This window comes from Pinus tabuliformis, chromosome J, assembly GCF_031772625.1.
Source record: "Pinus tabuliformis cultivar Carrire ecotype Pingquan chromosome J, CPIR1, whole genome shotgun sequence".
NCBI lineage: Eukaryota > Viridiplantae > Streptophyta > Pinopsida > Pinales > Pinaceae > Pinus > Pinus tabuliformis.
In genome coordinates, this window is record NC_142295.1 from 275,615,546 (window position 1) to 275,637,260 (window position 21,715).

Here is a 21,715-nt window from a genome sequence, read left to right on the forward strand (position 1 = left end):
GTTGAGAAACTTCAGACTCAAGTTCTTCTACGTCTGGTTCGGTTAGTTCAGTGTCTGAAACTTCGCCAATATCAGATTTAGTTTGAACTACTTCGGTAATCTCTAGGCCAGAGTGAACTAAACCTGATTCTATTTCTTACGTTGCATTCACTTTGGTTTCTACTGTCTCAGATTGAAATTTTCGATGTTTCAAGTTCTTCTGAGGATTTAGATCATGTTGACTTTGACCTTTTTATTTTTATCTTTTCCAATTGACTAGGTGCGTATTCGGGAGGTTTACCTTGAATTCAACGTGATTGCCTTGGTAATTTAGTCAGGATGTAAATTTATCAAAAAATCAAACAATATTCACAATCCAATCCTAAGGTATCTAAAAAGTAAAAGTAAACAATTAACACACGCTAAAAAATCTAAGGATTCAAACCATGCAAACAAGCTTTTCACAGTGAGATCACTAGTTGGTGATGAAATCCAACGTCATAGAATTCAAAGTGAAAAGTGGCTATAGATAGAGCAAGTGGAACCGGTTACGTTGAAAACCTACTTAATGTACATGATATGGTACAAGTAAACTTCATTTATGCCATCTTGAATGAAGAATACCCTCTAGAAATTTCCAAGTGAGTTTAACCAATGTATGTTCCAGGTACAGTAGAGACTTCCCCTTCATCGTCGCCTCGGATAAAATCCCTAAGAATATGGTCACTAAGGTTACCACGTAAAAAAATTCAACCTGGGGGGACAGTGGCAAATCAGACGTGCACGCAAGGGCAGAGTAACAAAGCGTAATCCCCTTGAAAGTTCCTCAACATGGTTAATATGAGATTTACTTCCAAGTGACTCCCAAGTACCTTTCGACACCATTTTTAGTACTTGTAAATTAGTCTACCGTAGCCAATGAAGTGGGTTCAATCACTTCATTGGGTCTGATATGATCTCATGCTTGACTCGTTTGTAAGGGAAGCTTCCCAGAGAAAAATTGCAGTAAATGGATTTTTCTCCCTATCACAACATGCCAATGTTTGTTTACAGCTTTGCAAAGTTAACTCACTTTCCTATTCCAAAACCCTACAATCTGATCTACTGTAGGTGGAAAAGAGCCCTAAAAATTAAACTTTCTAGATTAATTTTATTAGCGTTGATTTTAAGAGTTATTATTTACTCAAAAGTAATGGATTGAAACTGATGAAATTATGACTTGATGCATATCCTAATGCAATTGAAAATGAAAATATAAGATTTTTATTGCAATGAAAATCTATTTGAAGTAAGGAAAGAGTCTTTAATTTTTTCAACTGAAATGTAAACAAAACTCTAAACCCCACTATATCCCTTTTCCTAAAATGTAAATATCCAATTTCGAATCATCCAAATATTGAAAATAATTTCAAACTTTCACTTTTCCCAATAACACAAAAAATCAAGAAGTCTCTTTTTTCATACAATCACTCAGAAAATTTCAAAATGCAACAAGAAACCAATAATCACTAAAAATAAATTTTCCTAATTGAATGCTATGAATTCACTTGCAGCAAAAGTACAGTTCATGAACACTTCAGCGACAAAAAGAAAAATGGCTTTTCATTTCAAAACAAGCATAAGAAGTATTTTTCACAAACAATACCTAATCTTGTAAATCATCGATTTTGACACACAAATCAATCTTTCGCAAAAGAGCAAGTTGGACTCAACACTTGACCTAATCGAAAGAATAAATTTATACAACCAACAAGGCAGGACCAGCAGACACTGAGCAGATCTCTCTTTTGATAGATCGACCATTCATCATATGAGACTTTACCCTAACTTGCAAAAACAAGACAACCACAAGCAAATTTTTCCATAACACTCAGCCAGACTGACAAGCACTCAGAGAAGGTACAAACAAGTGTAAATTAACAGGAAAATCTAAAAAATTTGGACTAGATGAGGATAAAACTGTAATTTTTAAAAATTCCAAGTATATGTGCGAGTTCCAGAAGAAACCAGTGCATATACGCGCAGTTGCTAAAAGACAGATGCGCAAATATGTGCATTGTGCCTAAAAACTAAGTGCACACAAGCACGGAATTTTGGAAAAAATATAAAAAACAAGTCAAATCCAACCCAAAATCCAAAATTTTAAGATTTCCAAGAACTCAAGGAAGGCTTGTACAAAAGGTTCAAAAGGTCAAACAATAAAACAAATGGAGAGTGAGATGAGTCCCCAGTGGAGTCGCTAATTTGTTATGTGGACTTATCCCTCTTGCAGACAAGAGTGATCTCCCTAGACTTCAAAGAAACCTAGTAACAAGCAATCAGGAACTGCTACCTTTCTCTAGGCTATGATTGACTGAAACAGATATTATGATATAGGCCACCTATCATTTAAACAAAAAGAATTGATGAAGTCCCTTCAAATCTTTCAACCATTCGCTCCTCGATGCTTTAGCGATCCTCCTATTGCTTCCCACAGCTTCTCCATAATGTCATGAAGGAGATCTATATAGACATAAATAAACAAGAGATCAAAGTGTCCAGTGTATAATCATAAGAGATAAATGGACTAATTAACCAATCATGTATCATAAACTGATAAATATGTAATCACAATCTATGTAGGTGATCAAGGAATCCTACAAATTATATCAACAAATATATAATTGAGAAAGAAAAATTGCCTTTATATTAATAAAATGGAGAATAGCTTTACAACCATGTAGCCTTGATGTTGCAACTCCCTTCCCACAATCTCCAACCCTCTCCTTGAATGAATAGCCTTCCAACCTTATTCTTGCAGCATAAGGGTACTTCCAACAGTCCTCCTCAATCCTCAGGCCTAGGTTAGCTTTATAGGCCAAGAGTGGGAAGTTTTGGATCCATTTTCCAGGGGATGAGATCCACTGATGATGGGATAGGGATTCCAAAAGAGAGGCAGTTTCTCCATGGTGGGAGGGATAATCACTGAATAGGAAACCATTCAAAGCTTGTTGGTTGGGATAGATGCTACCAAAAATGCTTCTAAACTACTTTTTATTTTTACATGTGTTAAGTCATGTTCGCAGGTCACAGTGTAAGATAGTGTGTACTTATGCGCAGCTTCTAATGCTCTTCTTTGTGTATGCGCAACAATTGACTAGGGAACTACGCAGGTAGCCAAAAACAGGGTTTTGTACCATGGGATCTTGGAATTCCACTTTCTTTGGGATAATTTGGATTCTAACTTTGCAAGGGAATGCTTTGGGACACATTTTTGGATAGCGAAAGATCCAAACCAATGTTCATTTGCCTAGTGTGACAAAATGACGTGTAACACCAAGTATATAATAGTTGCAGCGTGTTGCACTTGAATACTCTGGATGAAGCAGACATTTCAAGTCATGAATGTATTTTTTTATGAACATATTTCCATCAAATGTGATAATACCAATGCAATAAGTATATCCAAGGATCTTGTTCTTCACTCAAAAACCAAACATATACCCATCAAGAATCGCTTTCCCAGAGAATAGATAGTTGATCAAATTGTAAAGTTAAAATATATATCAACAAATGAACAAATAGTTGATATATTCACCAAGCCCCTTGCCAAAGAACCCTTTGAGTACTTAAGACAAAAGTTGGGGTTAATGTCTCCCTCATCTCTTCACTAATTTCTTTTGAAAGAAGGACAGCTACCTAAGTTAGTCAAGGATAGTTGTATAATTAAAATGCCAAAGATAAGCAAGGAAAGCAAACCCAGGGAGAGTCTCAAGACTAGCAGAAGTAGTGTAATTTTAAAAGGGGCAGCGATTGGAGAGTAATTAGCTTGGGACTTCTCAAAATCAAAGCAGGAGAGTGAGCAAACAACATTAATGGATTATCATGCACAGCTACTACCACCGCCCATATATCGACGGCCTACAACAGGGGGATCCCCCTGATACTTAGAATATTTTTGATCTACATGTTTATTTTATTGTATATATCAGCCACACTATCGGCACTAAGTCTATCTTTTACTGCATGAGGATGTATATGCCTCAGATACCTGTTTATACTGCTACATGGACTCTGTATTTTCCGGTACTTTGTGTTTTGGATATAGTGCACAGTATCTACCATTTTTGGACATTACAGGATGGGTTATAAATCCTTTGATCAGTGGATTATACCACATTACAGCATATGCTTCGGCATCAACAACATGTAATCTCTGTTATTATCTTTATAATAGAAATTACGAACTCTATTTCTCCGGAAAAAAAAACATTAATGGATTATGGTTAAAACAAACATAAACAAAAACATTCACAAGTGGAGCAGAACATGAGTAATTATTGAATAAAGTAGTCATCTATAGTTGAAAAGAGTGAGAAGCCCATGTATGTTGAGAAATTTTTTAAAAGGAGCATGATTAAAGGGGAAGAGTCCAAACATTAGAGTACATGGAGAGAAGAAGATAGACACGACATTCAGTTCAACAACAATTCAAATTAGAGGGAGGATGGTCAAAGGGGGAGAGTCCTCTGAAATTGGCTCTTAAAATCCACACACCAATGAAATGTTAAAGGGGATAGTAAATAAACATCGAAACAAAAAATATGAATTTGCCTCTCAAAATTTCAAGGAGAGCATGTACTTACAAACATCACTCATCAACAACATATTATATTCCCTCAGGGGGATAATGAGCATTGAGGCCCTTTGCCATCGATGTCAAAGGGGGAGAATGAACATCCAGGCCCTTTTCCATTGATTTCAAAGGGGGAGCATGAAAAAACATTCACATCAAAATAATGCAATGTGTTTATGGGTACAAAGATCTTGAAGAAGAAGAACAATGTTGCTAGGTAGTATTGCCATCAATGACCAATAATGTTTGAATGTGTTTCCATCGATGCCAAAGGGGGAGGTTGTTGAGCAAAGTCTTACCATTGATTTTCAAAGTTGTCATTGTTTTCATTGATGTCAAAGTTGAGTCATTGTTATCTATTGGTGTCAAGTTCAGAGGGAGTTTGGAGGTTATAGCTTTGAATACTTTTTTCCTTAATTCTTTAGCTCAAATTATAAAACTAATTTTTTCATTGTGTATTCCTCTCATAGACCTTTCCAATGGTATATAACACTCAGCAAAACTTTTAAGGGTTGATGAGAAACCAAGGTTTGAAGTAAAGGGAGGTTTAGCTATGGAAAAATTTTGGACTTCAAGAAATATTCGGGCCATTTAAAATATGCGCAAACAAGCCAAATAATGGATTCATCGGGACTTATCTAGGAATCTAGACTCATCCGAGTATGCATGGACATTCGGGTCCATCCGAATCTTTGGAGAAATTCGTGTCTTTGGAGAAATTTGAAACCATTCGCCTATTGGACAAATATGGATTCATCTAGATATCCGGGACATCCGAGAGTTGAACTCCTCGCAAACTAGGTAAAGACCCAGATTCGGATATGTTTCGGTAAGAATTATGTTAAGGTTCTGTTTGGAGGAAGGGATCCAAGTAGAGGAAGGAGTATCTAGGAATCCAAAGTATTTGCACACAAACGGGGAAAAACCCTAGATCCAGATATATTTTCCCGCGGGTCGCAATTCTAGCATTATTTGGATCCATACATAGAATTTGGCATCCACCCCTTTACATTTTACAAAATTAAATAGGGAAAAACACCATGGGCCTTGGATTTAGTTCCATACTAAGTATAAGTGACAGTATGATAGATGGCATAACTCTATTGGATGATGAGGATGAGTTGGAAATTGTGTTGGCATACAGGTGGAAATGACATCAACATGATGTTGTGGAATACTTCGTACACATGACACGTGGAAGGTGATTTTGGATCTTTTGGATGCAAGTGGGCCAAATCCATGTGACACATGGCACCACTCAGAGGCATCCATGTGGAAGGAAACTATTTTTTAAAATAATAGTTAAAATAATAAAATAAGATTTTTAATTATTTAAAGAAAAAGAAAGAAAACTATTTTTTATTTTATTTCTGGCTTATCTCCTTACAAGTTCACTAAAATTTCAAGTGTAGATACCTGTTGGATACAAAATTCAATTCCCCATCCAACGCTTACCACTTTGCATACTTTTGAGTAGACCCACATCAGGAAAAAATTGGAAATGCATAGAAAAAGTGTGTTAAATAGGTGTCTATACTTGACATTTGAGTGAAACTATAAGGAGATAAGTCGAAAATAGAATAAAAAAAATAGTTTTCTTCTTTTTCCTTAAAAATATTTTCCCTTGGGGATGACATCATCATCTTTAATCCTATTGGTTCTTTTAAAGTTAATTTTTTTAGTACAATTTTTGTTTTGATGCCCATTTTTTACCTCAAAATTCCCCTAATGAGAGCCATCCAAAGTATCCATAATCCAACATCAAAGAAAATACCAAATTTAAAAACACCTAGATACCTGATGAAATGTAGAAAGGTTCCATAAGTGGAAAAGGTTCCATATATTTGTGTGATCCCCATTACAGATTGTAAGAAGCCAAATCTCCATTCAACACAAAGGCAGATATTCGGATCACGAGGTTTACAACTAATAATTCAGGGATATTAGGAGTCTAGACCTCCTAGCAAAATTGTGCATTGAACGACAAAACGTGGGCCCGATGGAATTGTAATGAATCTGTTGTTTGGCATTCTGGTGAGTTGAACGTATGTGTGTACAAAATTAATGATGCTTCAATCTATTCAAACAAAAATTGGTATTTTGGTGTTCTCGATATTTGGCGTTGCATATTAATAATCAAGTGACCAGTGAATTTGAAAAGGAATGAATTTGAAGTGATTTAGCTCTTCATAATTGTGAATGCAAAAAGACATAGTTGAGATTGGTACAAACTAATGATTCATTTTGTAATCGATAATTTTTTCTCTTGTTGTGATGAAATTAACAACATGAGATAAAGACATAAATAATGGGCATGAAAAGCTAATGAGAAAGTTTTCAAATGTCAAAAATCTGAAACATATACGGAACAAAAGGACAAAACGAAGGATGTATGTGAAGATTGGGTGAAAATAGAAGTTGTTATGTATAAGGAAATTGCAAAGGATCAGAAATAGAGAGAGTACTGCAAAGAGAAGATTAAATAAGCCAGACAGAACAAATATTAACATCATTTATCAAGGGATTGGATTCTCCTTCATGTAGGTGTATGTAAATACACTGAGTTGGTGCTTCCAGCAAATGGGTGCTTGCAAAGAAAAAGAGGTTGGAGCCTTATGTAGGTTGATGCTTGCATAATATGATGTAAAAATAAGTTGGTGCTTATTTTTTCATAAAATTTAAAAAGAATATGGGTGGTTTTCTCCCTTTATGGGATTCCACGTAAAAATCAGTGTCTCATATGAGTATGATGCTTATGGGGTTCCTATGTGATTTATGTAATTTATTTTCTAAATATTTGAGTGTGTGTATTATAATTTATTAAATTTGTTATAAAATACAGATTCACCTCCCCATTCTCAGTATTTTCCTAGTTTCCAACAGCTTCATCACCAATTGTTTAGCTACCTATTGTAGCTTACATGGCACTTCTTTCCCTCCCTACACTGATCAACCAACTCCTTTAGGCTAACATTTTACACCTGCTCTGGTTGCTTCTCCTTTAGTAGCCTTCAAGCATCTTAGGATTTCTCTCTAGTGACATGGTAGCCCTACTGGCATGCCCTATTCACACAATAGTCCACCTGGCAACATTGTTGTCTTTGTATTCCTTCACAAGTCCAGAATCAGGTATGCCCTCCTGGAAGCCCTCATCCAACCTCCACATCATTGGTTTTTTTCCCTAATGACACCCTATCCAACATTCAACCAACTTCCTAAGCAATTGTCCAGACCTCGACCTACTCAAAACAACCTAACTAACACTTTGGCCCTTTTGTCTTTACCTTCGGTCTACTCTAGTTATTCAACCAACCCTTCAAAGTTCCTCTTGCCACCTTTCCTTAGCCTGCAGTCAGTTTACACAGTGTTTAGCCCTCCTTCTAGGGCACAACCTTCCTCTCCCTGACCCTTGGAAAGCACCTAACCAGGCCTTGGCCTTGTTGACCTTGTTGTGGCTAGATCTAACTAGGCCTTGGCCCTTACTCAATATGCTGTTGTAGTCCTTAGTCTCGACCTATTCTCCTTCTGAATCTGCAGCAGGCCCTGCAGCCTTGCGGCCTGACTGTGGCATGTTCTCCTTTACTAGTGTTGTCATAGATCTCTAACCAATCCAACCTTCCTTTTCTTTCTTGTTGCCTAGGTTAAGTCCTTTTAGCCACTCCACAAGAAGATTGTCACTTTGCCTTCTTGTGAACTAGCCTCTCCTTTGGCCTTATTTATACTTGTACTTAGGTCTATTAGGAAGCCCTTATGTCCTTCAAGAAAACTCCAACACAACCTTAATATTAAATTAGTATTTCCTTGGCTTCAAAGCCCACCCACTTTGGGTCCAAAACCATAAAGTTGGGTGCAAATCCCATTAACCAAACCAGAAATCCCCAAGGGATTTTCCAACAGGAAATACCTTCCGAACTACCAAATTTTAACACGCAAGGAAGGTATTTCTACCTGCCTCTGAATCTTATCCACAACCACATCCTTTTGGAAGATCTGGACCTTTGAAGACACCATGCTCCTAGAAGCCTCTCGCTTTAGTGCATCCTAAATGGCCATCCAAACCATGACTTCCCTTGTTCCCAGAAATCTCCAACTCCATGACTTTTCCTTGCATTGTCATGACTTCCTTACATGTGCCAAGACTTTTCCTTGCATGGTCATGATTTCCTTGCATGTTCCATGACTTTTCTTGCATGATCATGACTTTCCTTACATGGTCTATGACTTCCTTGCATATACCATGACTTTTCCTTGTGCAACATGACTTCCTTACATGGTCTACGACTTTCCTTACACACACCACAAATTTACTTGCATAGTTTGTGACTTTCCTTGCATGGCCTAGAAGACTCCACTCTCTTTCTTGAGCCTGAAGGTTAGATTTCCACTGGGCTGCTAACTCTCCCTCTGAGTCTCCCTTTGAAGCCATAATACCTCTAAGCCTACAAAATCCTCCCTTAGCTCACTTTGCTTTCCTTTTCGGAAATTAACCTCATGAAAACCTACACACATGCTACAACTAAATGTGTGTCCTTTCAAGGCCAGTGTCGAGTTGTGGTTGAACACTTGGCCTAGTACACCCTAGGCCACTGCAACTCAACTTTGCAAGTGTCCTCATCCTCATAGGTCCAACACCTCATAATAACATGGCTCCATTGTCAGGTGTGCAACTCTTCAACCCAATAAAGGTACTATCTCATGAAACTCATTAAAACACAATCCATATGAAGCTACCTTGTCCATGTCAAAGCACTCCTTTCCAAGGCACGTAACTGGTCACAACTTACTTTGAAAAGTCAATGGAAGTTCATCAATGGTATCAACAATCTGCCACTCAAGATACTATTGTTCATGGAATTCTTCTCCAGTCTAGCAAAACTCCCATTCTGCCACCCTACGCTGCAATAATCCACAACTCCTTGTTGGAACAATATGATCCATGTCTCACATGGGATACCTAGCCATGTCTCATGGAAATATTATTGCATCCTACAACAATCTTATAGCTCCTCCCTAGAACTGACACTTATGCACAAATATGACCTAATTTCTCTTCAAAGTAGCTCTGCTACCATGATAGAATTCCACATGCCCTAGGTTTTGTCTATGCCTTAGCTATGAAACATAAACGCATTGAAGAGGCCTTACTTTAAAAAACATTTACGCAACGGAATATATTAGCAATTAGATCAATGATAGTACACAAGATTTTATGGCCTAAACTTTTTTCTCACAATTCTGTTAATAAGAAAACCTCAGGGGTCCCATACCACGGATCATGGCCCTTCACAATCCATATAATGCCAATCCAGTCCAGACTTGGGTCTTCCCTTCTAGTAGCCCTCCAACCTCCAGAACATTGTTTTTTTCCCTAACAACATCATGTCCAACTTTCAGCCAGCTTCCTAAGTAACTTGCCAGTCATCAACCTGCTCTAATCATCCCTTCGACCCTCCTATCTTCATCCTTCCTCTTGGCAACTTTCCTTAGCATGTGGTTAGTTTATACAGTGATTACCCTCCTTCTAGGGTAGAACCTTCCTCTTCCTGACTCTCAACCAACACCTAACCAAGCCTCGGCCCTGTTGACCTTGTTGTAGCGAAACCTAACCAATGCTTGGCCCTAACTCAATATGTTGTTGCAGTCCATAGTCTCAGCATGTTCTCCTTCCAAGTCTATGGTAGGCCCTGTGACTTGTTCTGCTTTACCAACGTTACCACAGATCTCTAACCAATTTGGCCCTCCTTTTCTTTTTTGTTGTTTGCGGCTCCTTTGCTTCCTAAGCTAAGTCCTTTTAGCCACTCCACAAGAAGAATGTCGCTTTGTCTTCTTGTCAACTAGCCTCTCCTTTGGCCTTATTTATAATTTTCCTTAGGTCTCTTAGGAAGCCCTTATGTCCTTTAAGAAACCTCCAACACAACCTTAACATTAGATTAGCATTTCCTTGGGTTCAAAGCCCATTCACTTTAGGTCAATAACCCCAAACTTGGGTGCAAATCCCATTAACCAACCCAAAAATCTTCAAGGTATTTTCCAATTGAAAATACCTTCCAAACTACCAGATTTCAATAATGTAGAGCATCCATAGGGGCTTGAGGTACATGACAAAGAGTCAAATCTATGCAAGTTTAAGAAACCCTTGTATGGACTCAAATAGGCATCGAGGGCATGGTACTCCATGATAGACAACAATTTGTAGAGCATGGGCTTCACCAAGAGTGTGACAGATTCCAACCTATAGTTCATACAGATTGGATATGAACGCATCATCTTGGTGCTCTACATGCATGATTTGATTCATACTGGGGAAAAGAAGCTAATTACTGAGTGCATATCAAACTTGGCAACATAATTTGAGATCAAAGATATTGGGCTGATGAATTACTTTCTAGGGCTTGAGGTTTGGCAGAGATGAAGAGAGATATTCCTTGGACAAGGGAAGTATACAATGGAGATCCTAAAGAGATTCAGGATGAAGGATAGTAGATATATGGCTACTCTAATGGTGACCAACTTAGAGAAGGTGGATCCTTCAAAGTCAATGTTGGCAGATTCCAAACAATACAAGTAGTTGATTGGCTCATGAATGTATATGGCCAACACTTGACCAAACATTTGTTATGTAGTGAACACCTTGAGTCAGTACATGGTGGAGCTAAGACAGGTTATTTAGATCACGGCAAAGCATGTTCTCATATACTTGCAAGGCACAGTGGAGTATGGCTTCAGTTGCCTTGATGGAGATGGGGTGAAGTTACAAGAATATCCATATTTAGCACCTCTAGGTGTTGTTTCAATTTGGGTTTTGTAATGATTTCCTAGTTTACCATGAGGCGAAATTCAATAGCACTCAATTCGACAAAAGCTTCGTATATGGTAGCTAGTTTGGGTAGTTGTGAAGTAGTTTGGCTTCACAAGTTGCTTATAGGATTGTTTGATCAAGAGTTGGAACCTACAATGATTCATTGTGACAATTAGAGTTGCATGAAACTCTAGGAGAATCCAATATTTCATGATAGGTCGAAACACATTGAGATTAGGTACCATTTCATTATAGACTGGGATTTGAAGGGAGCAGTCAAGCTCTAGTATATTCCAACCAATGAGCAAGTTGCAGACATACTCACCAAACCTTTGGTGAAAGGAAAGTTTGTCTTCTTTCAAGATAAGCTTGGAGTGGTAGAGAATACCTTTCCCAGTGAGAGGAAGTGTTGATGATTGTAGCTCTAACATGTATTTCAGCAAAAGAAAAGTGTCAAAGCTGTGGGATTCGTCATTAAATTACTCTTAGACTTAGGAGTTCACTTTCTTAATTAATTAACAAAATGAATGTCTTTTTATAAAGCAAGCTTAATTTAATAAAGTGTCTAAGTTTGGGTCCTGGTGATTTAGGATGAATTTGGACCATTTATCTCGAAATCAAGATTAGATTTAATCTTGACCATTGAGATCAGATTTGGCCCAACTCAAAATTATAAAAGGAAGCCAAGTGAAAGAGAGGACACAATCAATTATTTTCTCCGTAAGGATTTTGAGAAAAAAGATAGAAAATCAAAAGGAATTTTTTATTTTCTGGGAAAGAAGAAGAATTGCGAGGGAAGCCATTGGTTTGTAGGTTGTACAAACCATACAATACAACATAGAGGTGATTTGGGGCATATTTCTAAGAGTTGGAAATGCAATTTGTATTTTTTCTTAAAGTCATTTTCCTAGTATGGGGGCTCTTGTATGTTTAGAAGTTATTTGAATGATGAATTGATGTTAAAGTGTAGAGAAAATTGTGCATGCACAAAATTTGTTTTTATTTTCCTATCTTTTCTTGTGTTTCTAAGTTTTTCCACTGTTTTATTTGGTTAAATAATTCCAATAGTGCAAATTTATATCTAATCTATTTACTTAGACACTAGTTTTCACAAATCAACACCCATTGTTCTCTCATCCCAAAATTAATACAACATAGTTATTACTCTAATGGACCCTTCAACCCTTATTACAACCTTATAAAAGATCCCACTAATGTTGAAATATTTTGCACTCTTCTTTTCTTAAATGGGAAATAAACTCAATGATGTATGGCGTGGCTTGCATTCTCCCTAATTAGGATATAAACTAATGAAGTATGGTGTAAACAAAGGATATGTGTACTCACTGACATATGATATGATAAATATCATACAATGATCTACCTCAATTTTGTGTGGCATTCAAGTGCAAGTCTACAAAAGTAGTCCATGGAAGCAAATGCAACCTCAAAAGAAAATGTGCAAGAACATTAAATTGCTCACAAACTTTTACCAATTTTCTTTTTTTGTAAATGAGAGAGAAAACATTTTGAAATTGGAAGGTGTCAGAGACTCATATGCAAAAGAGTTATTAGCTTGCATATTATCTATAGCTTTGTTTCCCTATACTCATGGATAACTCCAACTTTATGATATCAATTATCTCTAGCATTCTATTGTAGTTATTTATCTTTTGAGAAGATGGTAATGGGAGACAGACACATGGACCCTGTTGATGTAGTGCATCCAAGTTTCCCTGCCTTGAGGGGACAACAATGGGAGATGGATACATGAAGTTTATTATTATAGTATTATCAAAGTTTCCCTTGTTTTAGTGAGGTGGCTAGCAAGGAAGCTTTGTTCTAGTGAGTAATCTAGCAAGGTATTTGATAGCCATAATAATGATGGTTTCAATATTGAAGCCTAGTGTTTTGTTACCTCTCATCATACTTAGCAGGTTGGTTAGTAAAGGTTTGCTCTGTTACAATATGCCATTTTTTCATGAGATAACAAGGATTTTATCAATATTTTTCATTTGTTAATGAATAGAGAAAATATGAGAGTTGCTCATATGCTTGTTGCCTACTTTTCATATCATTGTGGGTGGCACTCAAAGAGGAATGTCTACAATTACATGAGGTGGTTAGTCATTTCTCTAGTACATGATTTTAGAGACTATTCCAATTAAAAGATATATATATATATATATATATATATATATATATATATATATAGGCAGTAGGCGGTGAATCAGTGTTTTCATAAATGATTTCATAATTGTTTCTAAACTTCGGTATTCTCTCTCAATTTTGAAGGAATGAATTATGATATTACAATAAACTTTCCAAATGATATCTTGTATAAGTTACATAATTCATAAACGCTTAATTGTTTTAGCATGTATTTGGAGTTGCATCATTATATAGTTGACTACAAATCTCATCTAGTGAATTTATCACACACAATATGTAACAAACTAAATTTATATAAAAATAAACACAAATAATGTAAAAGACAACAAATAAGATTAATGATTAATTAATTAGCAATTAATTAAAAGGTATGTTCCTAAGGACATAACCGTTAGTGAAAGGGTACTTACCTGGCTATATATACAAGACCCTCATTCTCATTTGTATCATCCTACATTAATTCTTTATATAATATACAATTTACATTTACTATCCTACAATGGATGTATTTGTCTACAAAGTATTTTAATATTTCCGTTGTGTATAAGAATAGTGGTTGTTACATTGGTATCAGAGCTATGTTTGATCCCGGCTTTTAGCCATCAAACTCCGTCAACATTGTTGCCATCAAGACTCTAGCGTTTCGCTAAGAAGTGGGAGGTTCTCCAATTCGTCAGTTGGCCTTTGGCCATTTAAAAAAAAAACAAAAAACATATATATGTGTGTGTGTGTGTGTGTTAAAAAAAATTAATTAATTAATTACAAAAATAAATAAATAAATAAATCAGATTTAAGGGAAAAAAAAAAAAAACAAAAAACAAAAAACAAAGTGGTTATATATATATATATATATATATAAAAGGGTCCAACATAAAAATATTAAGAATTAAAAAATAAAATAAAAAATAAAAAATCCTGAAATGAACACAAGATCTTAAGCGTACCTGTAATTAATACTTCTACTGCGAATCGGATCATTCGTACAACCATTCAGCGTGTGCAATACATAGTTGAAGTCTGCATTATTGTACAATATTATATTAAAAATCATTGTGCCAACCACCATACAAAGGCATATTAATGTCTGTACAGAAGTCTGTACGAACCACTATCACAACCACCACTTTCAACATTGTTTTAGTGGCCATTTCAGAATTTGTAAATTGTACAAAATGTATGAATGCCTACAGTCGTACATTCACAATTAAAGGATTGTGTGATTGCACACTTTTACCGAAGAAAACATGATTACATAATACCTTAAGTCATCTCGACAAAACAAATGGGATCAATCATTGAAAAAAATGATGGAGCTCAATTCTAAAATGACGAAGAAAGAAGGGTTTTCTTATAATGGTCTTTCAGTTACAGATCACGGAGTAATTACATTAAAAAGAAGTATCCAAGGAAGATAAGTTAATGTCGCCATCAGCCCAAGCAATGATAAAAATTAGATCAACATCAATTTGGCAAATCAGCGATTAATTCTAGGGCTAAGCAAAGGTGTAAAGAAAAAAAAATTGACCGAAAAGAGTATAAAATTAGTGATCTACAAGTGACAATAGGTCATGATGAGTACATATCTCAATTTCATGTTGTAAGGACGGATAAAAACACTGACATCATACTTGGTCAACCCTGGTTAAAGGATTTGGGTACATTCATATTAAACATAGAGAAACAAGTTTTGACATTTCCTTATAAAGGGAAGATGGTCATGTTTCGAGACATAACAAGTAAAATCAAAATCAATAAAATCTTCATTAAAAGACCTTAAGGATATCTCAGACGATAACGAAAAAACTATATCAAAGAAGCAAAAAGAGCTTGAAGAAGTCATCTACAGCAAAAACAGAAATTTTGCGCCTCAGAGATCACCAAAAAAAACTACCCGAGCAAGTCAAGAAAGCGAAAGCATCAAAGAAGGAATTCAAGGAGCGTTTATTAAAACAAAACGAAGATTTACGTTTAAAGAGCCTTAATCGGACATTACTAGAACAAATCAAGTGTTTTAAAGACGAGAAACGTGAAGGCCAAAATAAAGTTGACTCAGAGAATGAGGAATGCTTACGTCTCAAAAATCATAATCAAAATCTACTCATACAGATTAAAAACACTTAAGGACGAAAAGAAATCATTAATGAATAAGTTCAAAGAACTTGTCACAAAGGAAGCATCAAAATCTCCAGATATAGCAATCCAAACTGAAGAAACAAGCATCAGTACCACTAATCTCGCAGTTCAAGCAAATCCAAACCCTATTGAAGAAAAAACGTACTCAAAGGTTGTCATTCAAATAGAGGACACCCCAAATAAGGATTCAGTAGTTAAGTCAACAACAACAATGCCTGATGGAAATCAGAAAACTGCCATAAAAACATTAAAGGAAGTTCAAACAAGAAAAATTCCTTATATACATCTAAATCACAAGAATAGACACCTTAATCAATCTACAAGTCTATATCACGCAGAACATAGACAACAAACTTATGTTTCGAAGAATACTGAAGTGAGCTCAATCCAATTATACAATAACTATTCACCACACAGTTCCAAGGGTCAGAAAATTTCCCAAAAGATTAATCTATGATGGTCTGATTCGTTTTCAGTACGACAATTCTGTCTATTGCTCAGAACATCATATCGTCTTGTATCAACAAAGATGAAAGCTCGGGATAAGAAGATATGGTGATCAACAAAAGAGAACCGATCATTCTTCAGTAAGCTTTGAGGACAAATCTTTTTGAAGGGGAAGGCAATGTAACAAACTAAACAAATAAGATTAATGATTAATTAGTTACCAATTAATGAAAAGGTATGTCCCTAAAGACATAACCGTTAGTGAAATGGTACTTACATGGCTATATATATACAAGACCCTCATTCTCATTTGTATCATCCTACATCAATTCTTTATACAATATACAATTTACATTTATTGTCCTACAATGGATGTATTTGTCTACAAAATATTTTAATATTTCCACTGCGTATACGACTAGTGGTCGTTACACAATACTTTGAGGCCAAACCTAGAGTGATATTGAATATTTCATAGCCTAGAACTTGTCTCAAGTTAAAATATTTAAATTGCAACATCACTTCTTTTGGAAAAACCTTAAATCGATGCCTGCATTTTCCTTACTGAATGCATACAGTATCAGCATCTTCATCCTATGCATATGAACCTCTATTCCCTACCTTTTCTACAACGTCTTCTTCAGACAAAGGCAGTGGAAGTTTATAGCATGTCTTTCAATACTCTGATACACCCTCAGGCTGCAAAGCCTCTTCATAACTCCGACAACGATAGAATCTCTGCCCTTATGACCTAAAAGGCGGGGCCAATCTTTGAAAATTTTCTCTATGTATCCCTCATGCCTCTTATAAGATATACGGTATGCTTTCCTATCCACAACATCATTTGTTGTTTCAAATTCCTTCTCTGCTACCCATAAACAATAGTTCTTTGTTAATTTAATCTCCTGATTGCCCAACTGCACGTAGGAACCCTTCACTTCCACTACCCTCATTTTGCCACTTCTACAAATTTTTACTTGTCATCTATATCTAATACAAGACGTCTAGTTGATTTTATCATAGGGGGTTAAATTTACAAGGTTCATTACCCGTGTGAATTTAATGAAGAACTTGATGGCATTTTCCAAGCAATTGTTGAAGAATAATTCAATCTTTTGGTAAAAAACTAATTGGGAAAACAACTCTGCAAAACAATCCCAATAAGGAAAATAAGGAAAGTTGATCTTGCTATAGAAAACGAAAAGCTATGGAAGATGATTTTGCTGAGGCTTCAGAGTAATTAGCTTCAGTACCTTTGAGAAATACCTCTCAAATGTTTGTGGTCATTCTCCCTTCAATGAACTTCAAGCTTTTTCTTGTATTTTTTCACTAATATTGTTTTCTGGGCATATTCCAAATTTTCATCTCTTGTATCTCTTATAGCTCATAATTATGATTCTGAATCAAGTTCATCACAACAGTTTTTCTAATGTTTAATATTTGTATGAACATAATATCACAATACCAATTGCCACGAGATATCTACTTAAGGTAAACTAACATCTTAGGGCCAGAGAAACAAATGTCATCTGCAATAGTTTCAAGCATTGATTGCCACATGAGACAGAAAAATGTGGGTAAATTTTCGGGATCAAAGCTTCAGGTTTTGACTAGCAGAACAAATAATAAAAACATCTTATCCAGATTATCTTAGGATGTTAATATGCATTTTGTTCGTAGACAACCATTGAATTAGACCCGGTCAGAGCCTTGAAAGAGCCCTAAACATGTCAGTTTCCGTTTGAATGTAGCTGCGATTTATGTCCTTTACTGAACAACATCCAGCCAAAGACATGGTGAGTTCAAGCTCATCCCGCAGCATTTGTAAAACTTTCCTTACACCCGCTTCTCCTTCTACAGCCAAAGAATAGACAACAGGCCTTCCAATCTGCAGCCAGGAATGCCAAATACCCACATAAAATTCTGGATACATCACCGATTGTCAAATGCATAACCCATCTAATTACAATTGCAACAACATGATATCAAGAAAGGTTGTTTTTCAAAAAATTCAATACCTAATCTATGCATTTAAAGTTCAAATTCTTCCACAGGCACTGAAACACCTACAATGAAGCAAATATACTTACAAAAATACCAGAGGCTCCAAGGGCCAGTGCCTTGAAAACATCTGTGCCACGGCGAACTCCACCATCAAGAAACACAGGAATTTGACCTCTTGCAGCTTTTACAACCTACACACACTCCTAACAAATGATCAGCTCAACTATTGACAAACTTGCTGTGGTGGAAACTTCTGAAGTTCTAAAATAAGCCTACTGTGAAAACAATCATTTCGCCATTGAGCCTACACCTCTTCCAGGCAGCTTATTGTTGCTGGAACATAATCAAGTTGCCTAGCCCCATGGTTGGACACGATTATCCCTGCAGCACCTGCTTGTACTGCTAGCCTGGCTGTACGGAACATAACAGCAAACTTCAAAGTATTTGAGAAAAAACAACCATTATTTTGGAAGTATGAGACCTTGCAAACAAAATTGGCTAAATACTGATGAAATCACAAGTATTATATGTGAAGCTCAAAACACTTACTGTCCTCAGCTGTCATTAGTCCCTTCACAAGGATTGGTAAGTTGGTGATTGTCTGCAGCCACTTAACATCCTGTTCCAATAACATGCCCTTTAACATATTAAAAGAAATCAAAGAAACAACTTCCAACATAACTTTTACATGTTTGCTGAATCACGATACAGGGAAGGATTCTTTAGAAAGCAAAGCCTTGTTTGAAACTATAAGTTCTTTTTCCGTGACTTCTGAAGTTCAATATGCACATACATCAACCAGGAGTTTAAAGTTTTAAACCACTGTAGTTCTATGCTGTTACAAAGGATGTATTGGGGTATTTGGCATGAAAAGGAAATTACATGACCCATTACCCACTAGTAAGACAGACCTTCCAACTCAATGATCTGTCAATTTGATTGGCAACATATGAGGCTAGTCCAGAGCCTCCCGTCTGCAAGAAATTCACATTATGGCATTGAGTAAAATTAAACCACTGATTAATGTAAAACTAGAATAAGAATCGTTCCAACTATTGGCAATCATTTTCGAAGTACTTTGCGGTCAAGAAAATACCTTCTCTAATGTACCAAGATCCAAGCCCTCAAGATTCTTCAGAGTCAGATGCGGAGGCAGTGAGAATCTACATAGTTGATTTTACATTAGTTCAAAAAAGAACAAAAAGTTAAGCAAAACATGAAGCACAACATAAAATAAGTGACAAATGGTGAAGTCTGGGATTTATAATCAGGTGGAAGGCATAAATAAAATTTGCTCCCCCATTTGTGCAACATGTTTTTCAGATCCTAAAGGACACTACGAAGCATTGTTATACAAATGTCCACAAAGTAACCCTACAGAAATATTTTAAGGAACAAAAACTTGTCCACCTTATTAACATTTGCATAAGTTTCAAGTGCAGCCAATACCTGTTTCTAATATCAGCCTCCCTCCGCCCCAGTCGAGGTGCATCTACAGTAAGTACAATTGCCTTAAAGCCATCATTCTCTGCCCTTCTAACAAGTTGTGCAACGACATATCTATCCTTGAATACCTGCCATCACCAAACATAAAACTAAATTCAAACTACATGGATTATCAGATTATATGCCCTAGTTGCCTAATAACAAAATGCAGTATATGACAGCCTTGCTGTTGTCATGCACACAGGAAACTTTAGCGGGCATGGACATAAAATACCTACAGAAAGCTGGAAAAAGCGGATGCCTTGTCCAGTTGAGGAAACATCTTCAACACTTGATGTAGCCCATGATGAAAGCGTCTATAATACCATTAAAGAAAATCAGAAGGAAATACACTGGAACAACACTTTCTAACAATGAAAAAGTTCAGTCATTTTTCTATCTTGTTAAATTAACTCCGCAAACCAATCTTCCTAGCCATTCCTCAGACATGAAAAAATGGGTAAATCAGTTCAGCAACACGTATTCATAGAGATCTATCTCGACAACTGCACATGCATAAAAAACAGAGGATAAATAGCTCGGCCACATGAATGCATATTACAACAGATTCAATAATTTTCTCAGATAATTGTAGGCACATGATATGTCAGTTCTCTTTGAGAAGTAGTTCTGTCACCTGTGGTGCTGTAGGCTCATGACTACATAGACTCCAAGTGTTTGGTACTAATTAAGGCATGGAATCCCAAATGTGTCCTTCAATGGATTTAATGAACATTTTAAAAAGGGCAGTAAGAGACAGCAAAGGCCACTAATTTTATTCTAGCCCGTGTCTTATCCATTTATCTGTGAACCAAGTCTATAACAATTTGTTAAACAACAAGAAAAGCTGGTAATGTGACAAGAATCCATAATTTGACAACATGGGATCTCACTGATCTTAAAGCACATTATTACAACATGGGATCTCACTGATCTTAAAGCACATTATTACAAACAAAAGATTGAAGTTCAAACCATTATTGTTCCAGCAGCTGAAGCAGCTCTTGCAGTAGCCAACTCTCCTGTAAATCAAGTTTCAGACCAAATCAATATTGCGAAAATTTCTGTAATAAAATAAGATGTCAATAATCAAGATAGATAGAGAATGCATACCATCTGGATGAGCCATCTTTTGCATGGCTGTTGGAGCAATCATAATAGGCATTGATATCTTAAATCCCAGCACAGTAGTACTCATATCTATTTCTGATACATCCACTAGAACGCGAGGTCGGAACCTGGTAAATTAGAAATAAACAATATGTGAAGGGCAGTGATTCTATTCAATATAGATTGTTCAGTGCCATATTTAAGAATTCAGTAGTGTGATAGCAAGGGAATTGGTTTTCAACAATTTGTAAATACGCTCACCCAACCCTCTTGTTTCCATTTATTTTTATGGGAAAAGTGCAGAAATAGTAGTATGGCTGTCTTAATTCAACTGTTCAACTATGTTCTCTTCTAAACTTTCTTGTAACAAAGATGAGATTCATCAGGTATCCAGCCATTTAAAACTTACCAACTGCACTTATCTCATGGTGTTTGTTCAATGTACAAGGTCTTAGCTATGTTGCACTAGTTTTCAGTATGGCGGAACAGCCCCGTCCAGGAATGGCTAGAGTGCATCCCCAAATTTTTCGTGGGAAGACAACTACATATTACAATAATAAAAATATATTTAAAATTTATTAAAAATTTAAGATTCACTATAAACATTTATAGTTGCTTCAAGCTTGTAAGCATAAAAAGCTATACTATATAATATTATGCACATCTTTACACTCGCCACTTCTCAAAAATCTCGAGCAATTTAAAAACGATTGAATGAAATTCCATTATTGATCTTTAGACATAAGCAAAATGTAGTTTAGATTTAGGGTTCCCCATGCAACATATGGTGTTAGCTACTCTGCTTGTAGAAAATATGAAATGGGTAGATCCCGAGATAAAATCAGTGTTATTAACATTGTGATAAAATCACAAAGCTGCAATTTACCACTCACCGATTTTACTGTGGGTAAAAATCCATGGTTTTTTGCCTGCCAAAGAAATTGCAATATTATCATAGAAAATTATGACAC

The 21,715-nt window shown here is 36.1% G+C and overlaps 1 protein-coding gene across 3 annotated transcripts in view; it reads right to left on the bottom strand.

Moving 5' to 3' along the window:
- Window positions 1-17,670: 17,670 nt before the first annotated feature.
- LOC149226851 (glycolate oxidase 1-like) overlaps window positions 17,671-21,715 on the bottom strand; it is a 75,007-nt gene continuing 70,962 nt past the window's right edge. Inside the window, exons 1-11 of one of the 3 annotated variants that reach the window (XM_089377629.1) lie at window positions 21,154-21,285; window positions 20,748-20,872; window positions 20,610-20,656; window positions 19,874-19,951; window positions 19,599-19,723; window positions 19,246-19,312; window positions 19,061-19,123; window positions 18,699-18,768; window positions 18,460-18,560; window positions 18,236-18,340; window positions 17,671-18,033 (exon numbers count right to left, since the gene is read on the bottom strand). In XM_089377629.1, the coding sequence (XP_089233755.1) occupies window positions 17,848-18,033; window positions 18,236-18,340; window positions 18,460-18,560; window positions 18,699-18,768; window positions 19,061-19,123; window positions 19,246-19,312; window positions 19,599-19,723; window positions 19,874-19,951; window positions 20,610-20,656; window positions 20,748-20,832 (927 nt within the window). In that variant the 5' untranslated portion in view covers window positions 20,833-20,872; window positions 21,154-21,285 and the 3' untranslated portion in view covers window positions 17,671-17,847. Of the gene's footprint in view, window positions 18,105-18,235; window positions 18,341-18,459; window positions 18,561-18,698; window positions 18,769-19,060; window positions 19,124-19,245; window positions 19,313-19,598; window positions 19,724-19,873; window positions 19,952-20,609; window positions 20,657-20,747; window positions 20,873-21,153; window positions 21,286-21,715 lie in introns of those variants that run through there. The other 2 variants (XM_089377627.1, XM_089377628.1) reach the window with 2 other exon arrangements.